Source organism: Coregonus clupeaformis, unplaced genomic scaffold (assembly GCF_020615455.1).
Source record: "Coregonus clupeaformis isolate EN_2021a unplaced genomic scaffold, ASM2061545v1 scaf0153, whole genome shotgun sequence".
NCBI classification, from domain to species: domain Eukaryota; kingdom Metazoa; phylum Chordata; class Actinopteri; order Salmoniformes; family Salmonidae; genus Coregonus; species Coregonus clupeaformis.
In genome coordinates, this window is record NW_025533608.1 from 577,501 (window position 1) to 588,515 (window position 11,015).

At 44.9% G+C, this 11,015-nt stretch overlaps 1 protein-coding gene across 1 annotated transcript in view; it reads right to left on the reverse strand.

Annotated features, from left to right (window-relative positions):
* The window catches only part of LOC121558217 (sorting nexin-15), a 14,407-nt gene extending 4,858 nt beyond the window's left edge, over window positions 1-9,549 (reverse strand). Inside the window, exons 1-4 of the mRNA XM_041871702.2 lie at window positions 8,794-9,549; window positions 5,232-5,388; window positions 810-925; window positions 60-357 (exon numbers count right to left, since the gene is read on the reverse strand). Coding sequence (XP_041727636.1) covers window positions 60-357; window positions 810-925; window positions 5,232-5,388; window positions 8,794-8,895 — 673 coding nt within the window. The 5' untranslated portion in view covers window positions 8,896-9,549. The remainder of the gene's footprint in view (window positions 1-59; window positions 358-809; window positions 926-5,231; window positions 5,389-8,793) is intronic.
* Between the last annotated feature and the right edge of the window lie 1,466 nt (window positions 9,550-11,015).

Here is an 11,015-nt window from a genome sequence, read left to right on the forward strand (position 1 = left end):
TACAATGGATTCTGATATAAAGACATATCAAAGTAGAAGCAATAGTTGTGTCGCTCTACCTCGGATTTCTACCTCTAGGTCGTCTTGTAGCTCCGTCACGTCCTCCTCTGTAGGTGTTTCTGCCACCGGAGTTGGACTCCCACCCATCTCACTATAGGCCTCAGCCGCCACCTCAGGCTCGCCTAGATCTGTGCCCAGGGAGAGGCCAAGGTCCTGGGGTTGGATAGGGGCCACAGTCCCCTCCTCCTCCGCTAGTTCACAGTCTGAGCCTCTGCGCTGGGGGAGGGGGATGAGAGGGGGAGGGAGGGGGGTGGAGGCGAGGGGGGAGGGGTCCAGTGGTCTCACCACCTCTCCACACTAGGAGAGAGAGAGATGGAGAGAGAGAGAGAGAGAGAGAGAGAGAGAGAGAGAGAGAGAGAGAGAGAGAGAGAGAGAGAGAGAGAGAGACAGAGAGAGACAGAGAGAGAGACAGAGAGAGAGACAGAGAGAGAGACAGAGAGAGAGACAGAGAGAGAGAGAGAGAGAGAGAGAGAGAGACAGAGAGAGACAGAGAGAGACAGAGAGAGAGAGAGAGAGAGAGAGAGAGACAGAGAGACAGAGAGACAGAAAGACAGAGACAGAGACAGAGAGAGAGAGAGAGAGAGAGAGAACCCTTTAGAACTGGGCTGGAATGTTATTGTTGGAGGTGTGTCCCTGCTGCTCTGTGTCGTGTGTCTTTGACCCTGCCTGCTTCTCTCTGTGTGATATGATATGATACTTTATTGAGGGGAAATTTGACACGGACAATTGTGTGTGTTTATTTTTCTCACCCTGAAGAAGTCCTTTAGCTGAGGGCTGTTGTAGAGAGCAGGGATGTTGGTGGTGAACAGTAGCATGGCCTCAGCTGCACTCCTCCTCTCCTCGATCACCCCTTCATCAAACCTACCTGAGAAAGAGAAAGAAGAGAGGGGAGAGAGAGAGAGAGGCTGTGAATGCATTCTCATTAACAGCAGACTCCTACATTTCCCTCAGTGAAAACAATGCACCTGAGCAAATGTCAAATTGGCTTTTTACCAAATTACCGTACGACAGACCACATATTCACCCTGCACACCCTTATTGAAAAACAAAACAAAAGAAAAGTTTTCTCATACCTTTTGTTGATTTAAAAAAAGCTTTTGACTCAATTTGGCATGAGGGTCTGCTATACAAATTGATGGAAAGAGGTGTTGGGGGAAAAACATACAAAATTATAAAATCCATGTACACAAACAACAACTGTGCGGTTAAAATTGGCAAAAAACACACATTTCTTTCCACAGGGCCGTGAGGTGAGACAGGGATGCAGTTTAAGCCCCACCCTCTTCAACATATATATCAACGAATTGGCGAGGGCACTAGAACAGTCTGCAGCACCCGGCCTCACCCTAAAATAATCTGAAGTCAAATGTCTACTGTTTGCTGATGATCTGGTGCTTCTGTCCCCAACCAAGGAGGGCCTACAGCAGCACCTAGATCTTCTGCACAGATTAAGACCTGGACAATGAATCTCGGTAAGACAAAAATAATGGTTTTTAAAAAAAGTCCAAGTTGCCAGTACCACAAATAAAAATTCCACCTAGACACTGTTGCCCTAGAGCACACAAAAACTATACCTACCTCGGCCTAAACATCAGCACCACAGGTAACTTCCACAAAGCTGTGAATGATCTGAGAGACAAGGCAAGAAGGGCCTTCTATGCCATCAAAAGGAACATTAAATATGACATACCAATTAGGATTTGGCTAAAAATACTTGAATCAGTTATAGAACCCATTGCCCTTTATGGTTGTGAGGTCTGGGGTCCGCTCACCAACCAAGAACTCACAAAATGGGACAAACACCAAATTGAGACTGCATGCCGAATTCTGAAAAAAATCAACTTTGTGTACAACGCAAAACACCAAACAATGCATGCAGAGCAGAATTAGGTCTATACCCGCTAGTTATCAAAATCCAGAAAAGAGCTGTTAAATTCTACAACCACCTAAAAGGAAGCGACGCCCACACATTCCCCCACAAAGCCCTCACCTACAGAGAGATGAACCTGGAGAAGAGTCCCCTCAGCCAGCTGGTTCTGGGGCTCTGTTCACAAACACAAACAGACCCCACAGAGCCCCAGGACAGCAACACAATTAGACCCAACCAAATTGTGAGTAAGCAAATAGATAACTATTTGACACACTGGAAAGAACCAACCAAAACAACGGAGCAAATTGGAACGCTATCTGGCCCTAAACAGAGTGTACACAGTGGCAGAATACCTGACCACTGACTGACCCAAATTTAAGGAAATCCTTGACTACGTACAGACACAGCGAGCATAGCCTTGCTATTGAGAAAGGCCGCCGTAGGCATAGCCTTGCTGTTGAGATGTGCCCACTGCCCACAAAATGAGGTGGAAACTGAGCTGCATTTCCTCCTGCCAAACGTATTACTCCATTAGACATACACAGATCCAGAAAGAATTAGAAAACAAATCAAAAACATTGATAAACTCCCATATCTGTTAGGCGAAATACCGCAGTGTACAATCATAGCAGATACAGTGAGGGAAAAAAAAGTATTTGATCCCCTGCTGATTTTGTACGTTTGCCCACTGACAAAGAAATTATCAGTCTATAATTTTAATGGTTGGTTTATTTGAACAGTGAGAGACAGAATAACAACAACAAAATCCAGAAAAACGCATGTCAAAAATGTTATAAATTGATTTGCATTTTAATGAGGGAAATAAGTATTTGACCCCCTCTCAATAAGAAAGATTTCTGGCTCCCAGGTGTCTTTTATACAGGTAACGAGCTGAGATTAGTAGCACACTCTTAAAGGGAGTGCTCCTAATCTCAGCTTGTTACCTGTATAAAAGACACCTGTCCACAGAAGCAATCAATCAATCAGATTCCAAACTCTCCACCATGGCCAAGACCAAAGAGCTCTCCAAGGATGTCAGGGACAAGATTGTAGACCTACACAAGGCTGGAATGGGCTACAAGACCATCGCCAAGCAGCTTGGTGAGAAGGTGACAACAGTTGGTGCGATTATTCGCAAATGGAAGAAACACAAAAGAACTGTCAATCTCCCTTGGCCTGGGGCTCCATGCAAGATCTCACCTCGTGGAGTTGCAATGATCATGAGAACGGTGAGGAATCAGCCCAGAACTACACGGGAGGATCTTGTCAATGATCTCAAGGCAGCTGGGACCATAGTCACCAAGAAAACAATTGGTAACACACTACGCCGTGAAGGACTGAAATCCTGCAGCGCCCGCAAGGTCCCCCTGCTCAAGAAAGCACATATACATGCCCGTCTGAAGTTTGCCAATGAACATCTGAATGATTCAGAGGAGAACTGGGTGAAAGTGTTGTGGTCAGATGAGACCAAAATTGAGCTCTTTGCCATCAACTCAACTCGCCATGTTTGGAGGAGGAGGAATGCTGCCTATGACCCTAAGAACACCATCCCCACCGTCAAACATGGAGGTGGAAACATTATGTTTTTCTGCTAAGGGGACAGGACAACTTCACCGCATCAAAGGGACGATGGACGGGGCCACGTACCGTCAAATCCTGGGTGAGAACCTCCTTCCCTCAGCCAGGGCATTGAAAATGGGTCGTGGATGGGTCTTCCAGCATGACAATGACCCAAAACACACGGCCAAGGCAACAAAGGAGTGGCTCAAGAAGAAGCACATTAAGGTCCTGGAGTGGCCTAGCCAGTCTCCAGACCTTAATCCCATAGAAAATCTGTGGAGGGAGCTGAAGGTTCGAGTTGCCAAACGTCAGCCTCGAAACTTTAATGACTTGGAGAAGATCTGCAAAGAGGAGTGGAACAAAATCCCTCCTGAGATGTGTGCAAACCTGGTGGCCAACTACAAGAAACGTTTGACCTCTGTGATTGCCACCACCTGGGTTTTGCCACCAAGTACTAAGTCATGTTTTCCAGAGGGGTCAAATACTTATTTCCCTCATTAAAATGCAAATCAATTTATAACATTTTTGACATGCGTTTTTCTGGATTTTTTGTTGTTGTTATTCTGTCTCTCACTGTTCAAATAAACCTACCATTAAAATTATAGACTGATCATTTCTTTGTCAGTGGGCAAACGTACAAAATCAGCAGGGGATCAAATACTTTTTTCCCTCACTGTAGATCTGTGGCCCGTTGCAATGAGAAAAAACAACATTGTAAATAGCACCAATATTTATCTTCCGCTACCATTCATACTACAACTGTTTGCACATTGTTAAAACACTGATCATTTAACACTTAAAATGTATTTTTCAAAACCTTTGTGAGTGCAATGTTTACTGTTAAATTCTAATTGTTTTTTGTTGTTGTTTTGTGTCCGTTTTCCCTTTTGTTTATTGTTTATTTCACTTGCTTTGGCAATGTAAACACGTTTCCCATCCCAATAAAGCCCTTTGAATTCATTTGAGAGAAAGAGCCTCAGAGCAGCAAATGTGACCCCACTTCAAAACCAAATGAGAGAGAGAGAGAGAGAGAGAGAGACAGAGAGAGAGAGAGAGAGAGAGAGAGACAGAGAGAGAGAGAGAGAGAGAGAGAGAGAGAGAGAGAGAGAGAGAGAGAGAGAGAGAGAGAGAGACAGAGAGAGAGAGAGAGAGAGAGAGACAGAGAGAGAGACAGAGAGAGAGACAGAGAGAGAGAGAGAGAGAGAGAGAGAGAGAGACAGAGAGAGAGAGAGAGAGAGAGAGAGAGAGAGAGAGAGAGAGAGAGAGAGACAGAGAGAGAGAGAGAGAGAGAGAGACAGAGAGAGAGAGAGAGAGAGAGAGAGACAGAGAGAGAGAGAGAGAGACAGAGAGAGAGAGAGAGAGACAGAGAGAGAGAGAGAGAGAGACAAGAGAGAGAGAGAGAGAGAGAGACAGAGAGAGAGACAGAGAGAGAGAGAGAGAGAGAGAGAGAGAGAGAGAGACAGAGAGAGAGACAGAGAGAGAGAGAGAGACAGAGAGAGAGAGAGAGAGAGAGACAGAGAGAGAGAGAGAGAGAGACAGAGAGAGAGAGAGAGAGAGACAGAGAGAGAGAGAGAGAGAGACAGAGAGAGAGACAGAGAGAGAGAGAGACAGAGAGAGAGAGAGACAGAGAGAGAGAGAGAGAGAGAGAGAGAGAGAGAGAGAGAGAGAGAGAGAGAGAGAGAGAGAGAGAGAGAGAGAGAGAGAGAGAGAGAGAGAGAGAAAAGGTGTGACAGGGTCGTACCAAAGAGCTGAGCGCGGGGGAACGGAGGGAACTCCTCCTGCCTCCTGAACAGGTTTCTGTGTGTGTAGGACAGCTCTCCATGAAGCTTCTTCAGTTCACTGTACCTCCTCCATACTAACACCTCCTTCACATCCTCAGGACAACGCTTGGAGACAAACTAGAGGGGGAGAGCAGGAAGAGAGGAGAGAGAGAGAACAGGGAGGGAGATGGTAGTCATGCAGGGTTAAGAGATAGGGGTGAGGGAGGGAGAAGAGAGAGAGAACAGGGAGGGAGATGGTAGTCATGCAGGGTCAAGAGATGGGGTGAGGGAGGGAGAAGAGAGAGAGAACAGGGAGGGAGATGGTAGTCATGCAGGGTCAAGAGATGGGGTGAGGGAGGGAGAAGAGAGAGAGAACAGGGAGGGAGATGGTAGTCATGCAGGGTCAAGAGATGGGGTGAGGGAGGGAGAAGAGAGAGAGAACAGGGAGGGAGATGGTAGTCATGCAGGGTCAAGAGATGGGGTGAGGGAGGGAGAAGAGAGAGAGAACAGGGAGGGAGATGGTAGTCATGCAGGGTCAAGAGATGGGGTGAGGGAGGGAGAAGAGAGAGAGAACAGGGAGGGAGATGGTAGTCATGCAGGGTCAAGAGATGGGGTGAGGGAGGGAGAAGAGAGAGAGAACAGGGAGGGAGATGGTAGTCATGCAGGGTCAAGAGATGGGGTGAGGGAGGGAGAAGAGAGAGAGAACAGGGAGGGAGATGGTAGTCATGCAGGGTCAAGAGATGGGGTGAGGGAGGGAGAAGAGAGAGAGAACAGGGAGGGAGATGGTAGTCATGCAGGGTCAAGAGATGGGGTGAGGGAGGGAGAAGAGAGAGAGAACAGGGAGGGAGATGGTAGTCATGCAGGGTCAAGAGATAGGGGTGAGGGAGGGAGAAGAGAGGAGAGAGAGAGAACAGGGAGAGAAGGTAGGTAAGGACAGTTAATTGAAAGTAAAACGTACCAATCTGTGCACCGTATTTACATAGAAGAAAATAGATCGTATGAAGTCCATGTGTACAAAGGACAGGAGGGTTTGAACACACAGTACTAACAGCAGCTAGAAGGCAAGGGGTGGCGGGGGGGAGGGGTCCCAGGATCCTGGGTGTGTGTAGGAGGGGTCCCAGGATCCTGGGTGTGTGTAGGAGGGGTCCCAGGATCCTGGGTGTGTGTAGGAGGGGTCCCAGGATCCTGGGTGTGTGTAGGAGGGGTCCCAGGATCCTGGGTGTGTGTAGGAGGGGTCCCAGGATCCTGGGTGTGTGTAGGAGGGGTCCCAGGATCCTGGGTGTGTGTAGGAGGGGTCCCAGGATCCTGGGTGTGTGTAGGCCAACTCTAGTTACCCCAGAAGGGTCTAGTCACAGGGGTTGAGGCTAATAGCTGTGCTTGAAATTACAATGGACCACCATCACTGACTACACCAACGTCTATTGCACTAAGCTACATATCTATACATTGTATACACCAGTGGCGGTCGGTGCCTTTTAAGATTGAGGACAAAAAGTTATATATTACAGCATATTGGATGACTGTCATTCATATTCCATTCACCCAGTTCAATGTACCAGCGATAGGTTTAGGCTACTACATGATACTCAAATTGTCCCTATACCCATCATGAGGTTGCTACAACCTAGCCTATGAATGAACGTTTACAACGTAGGTGCACACAGGACGAGAGACACATTTTGAGATGACAGACAGTGACACATGGACAGAGTGACAAATGCAATACCGCCTTGCACACTCTCGCCTGCATCTAGCTGATCTAGGGTGTAATCATTAGTCCAACAGTTGCAAATGAGTTTCTATTGGACAAATTCGGGTATGTTTATCCCAGTTTCGTTTGCTTCCCTTTAAAAAACATTTTTCAACAGAATCGGCGGAATGAATACACCCCTGATCACACGTAAACACAGTTCACTTTCATAGCAGCCACGTTGTATTCCTTCTCGCATCTACGCGCTCTCCTCCGCTCACCTTGTCCCTTCGCTTGTGGACTTCAATGCACAACACATCAGCTGTATGTGACCAGGTGAAAAAACCTTTCCAAGCCAAACCATATCATAACCGCTACACACAGCCTACATCGTTCTTACCATATTAGCTAAAGTAACGTCATAGTAAACATAGCTAATAGAACTAAAGCGTTAGTAAACCCGCTACAATCATGCAGTAACATTACAGCGTACAGTCAGTAAGCAGTTTAGCACTTACACCGGCAGACCCCGGTGGCAATAAATTAGTAAAACCAAAAGCTTACCTTGACTTGGAAGAGTTCCAGTGTTGTGTTGGATAGTCATAGCCAGCTAGCTAACATAGCATCCCTCTGTTTGAGCAGGGTGTTTGAGTAGGCTAAACTATCTAGCTGCATTTGCTAGCTAAGTAAGTGAAACTGAAAAAAAATGATAATCTCTCACTAGCTTCTCATTCATGTTGGAATAAATTAATTTGTTCAAAACTGTTCAACTATTGTCTTTCTCTCTCGTTGAGTCAACTACTTATGCACTGCAGTGCTAGCTAGCTGTAGCTTATGCTTTCAGTACTAGATTCATTATCTGATCCTTTGATTGGGTGGACAACATATCAGTTCATGCTGCAAGAGCTCTGATAGGTTGGAGGACATCCTCCGGAAGCTGTCATAATTACTTTGTAAGTCTATGGAAGGGGGTGAGAACCATGAGCCTCCTAGGTTTTGTATTGAAGTCAATGTACCCAGAGGAGGACGGAAGCTAGTTGTCCTCCGGCTACACCATGGTGCTACTCTACAGAGTGCTGTTGAGGCTACTGTAGACCTTCATTGCAAGAAAGTGTGTTTTAATCAATTATTTGGTGACTTGTGAATATATTTTGCTCCTCTGAGGAGCCTCTACTGGTATACACTGAGTATAACAAACATTAGGAACACCTTCCTAGTATTGACTTGCACCACTTTTGCCCTCAGAACAGCCTTGATTTGTCAGGGCATGGACTCTACAAGGTGTCAAAGGCGTTCCACAGGGATGCTGGCCCATGTTGACGCCAATGCTTCCCACACTTGTGTCAAGTTGGCTTGATGTGCTTTGGGGTGGACTATTCTTGATACACACGTGAAACTGTTGCGAGTGAAAAACCCAGCATAGTTGCAGTTCTTGACACAAACCGGTGTGCCTGACACCTACTACCATATCCCGTTCAAAAGCACTTAAAGCTTTTGTCTTGCCCATTCACCCTCTGAATGGCACACATACACAATCCATGTCTCAAGGCTTTAAAATACTTCTTTAACCCGTCTCCTCCCCTTCATCTACACTGATAGAAGTGGATTTAACAAATGACATCAATAAGAGCCCATAGCTTTCACCTAGATTCACCTGGTCAGTCTATGTCATGGAAAGCGCAGGTGTTCTTAGAATAGTACCGAAATAGCCCGCAATTACACACGACTATCCTGACAAAGTCTCTACTAGCTAGCTATAACAAGACAGTCAAAACAATGCATTGAAATGACTAACGCTAACTTGCTAGCTAGAGGCTACTAAGATACCAATAAGACAAAATTGACCAACCGACCCTTGCGGTGACTTTATATTCCGTGTGCCCCTTCTCGTGTGTGCGTGGTTCTGTCACCGAGAAAAAACGGTAATATTCTTCTTTCTCTTTCTTCCGAGACATCGCTGTGTGGATAGAGATGTATACTCTGGTAGCTAACGGTACAATAGACAGGCGTGTCTGTGTCGGCTGTCATACAATACAAACACAGACAGAACAAGGAGCTAGTTATAAATATATTTAATACAAACACTAGTCGTTTTGTTTAGATCATTCTCCACTGTAGCTTCCTGGTTGGTGTCGTTGTCAACGCGCTATGACAACCAAGACACGCCCCTCTTTTTAAAAAGGGTTCTGACGCCGCGGACAAAGTGCCAGTCGGAACCAGGAAATTTGGACATTTCCGATTTGCTAACTGGCTGAACGCGGCACGTGTATAAGTACAACTGATTAGCAAGTATGACATTTCCGAGTTTCCTAGTTCCGACTAGTACGTGAACGCGACAAGAGTGTTGGAGGAGGAGAAACACGTCATCGGGTCTAACGGTCGTCAGGCGCCGAATTGCGCATGTGAAGGCCGTCAACTCATAGGCACTCTTTTAATATAAATTCGTTTTTGACGAAAATGAAAACGTGTCAGTTTGTCACTTTCACGAGGTTGGAGTAATAACATGTTCAACTACTTAAGACGTTGGTTCTAATCTAGGTTGTGCCTTTTAGATCTCGAGAAAAATTAACAACAAAGGAATAGTTTTTCACTTCTCTCATTGACATCTCAAACCCCGACCTGGTCTGCTTCGCAAGCGTTCCCGGAAGTCTGGCAATGTTGCGTCACTGGGTTTAGAAACTCAGTGGTTCACTCAAACATCGTTTTAAGCTTTCTTTAACTTTGGACAATTACTGTTGATTTCGGATTGATATATCGATAAACTGTCTTTAAATATAAGTAATCTGACTTATTCGTTTCAGTCTCTGAATTGTTTAAACAAACTTTTTGCTGCCAGCTCCTGATGTCAGGGCATGTGGGTTCGACTCCAGTATGAAATTTTTTTATAAAAATGTATGCACTCACTAACTATAAGTCGCTCTGGATAAGAGCGTCTGCTAAATGACTAAAATGTAAATGTAATGTAAATAAAAACTACAATTCAATTCAATGGGCTTTATTGGCATGAGAAACATGCAAAAGTGAAATAAACAATACAAATTAACAGTAAACATTACAAACAAAAGTTCGAAAGGAATAGAGACATTTCAAATGGTTATATACAGTTAAAGTACAAAAGGGAAAATAAATAAACATAAATATGGGTTGTATTTACAATGGTGTTTGTTCTTCACTGCTTGCCCGTTTCTTGTGGCAACAGGTCACAAATCTTGCTGCTGTGATTGCAAACTGTGGTATTTCAACCAATAGATATGGGAATTTATCAAAATTGGATATGTTTTCGAATTCTTTGTGGGTCTGTGTAATCTGAGGGAAATATGTGTCTCTAATATGGTCATACATTTGGCAGGAGGTTAGGAAGTGCAGCTCAGTTTCCACCTCATTTTGTGGGCAGTGTGCACGTCTTCTCTTGAGAGCCAGGTCAGCCTACAGCGGCCTTCCTCAAAAGCAAGGCTATGCTCACTGAGTCTGTACATAGTCAAAGCTTTCCTTAATTTTGGGTCAGGTATTCTGCCACTGTGTACTCTGTTTAGGGCCTAATAGCATTCTAGTTTGCTCAGTTTTTTTGTTAATTCTTTTCAATGTGTGAAGTAATTATCTTTTTGTTTTCTCATGATTTGGTTGGTTCTAATTGTCTTGCTGTTGCTGTCCTGGGCTCTGTTTGTGTTTGTGAACAGAGCACCAGGAGCAGCATTCTTAGGTGGCTCTTCTCTAGGTTCATCTCTCTGTAGGTGATGGCTTTGTTATGGAAGGTTTGGGAATCGCTTCCTTTTAGGTGGTTGTAGAATTTTTTTTTTTTTATTTATTTATTTCACCTTTATTTAACCAGGTAAGCCAGTTGAGAACAGGTTCTCATTTACAACTGCGACCTGGCCAAGACAAAGCAAAGTAGTGCAACAAAAACAACACAGAGTTACATATGGGGTAAAAAAAACATAAAGTCAGAGATACAACAGAAAATATATATACAGTGTGTGCAAATGTAGCAAGTTATGGAGGTAAGGCAATAAATAGGCTATAGTGCAGAATAATTACAATAGTATTAACACTGGAATGCTAGATGTGCAAGAGATTA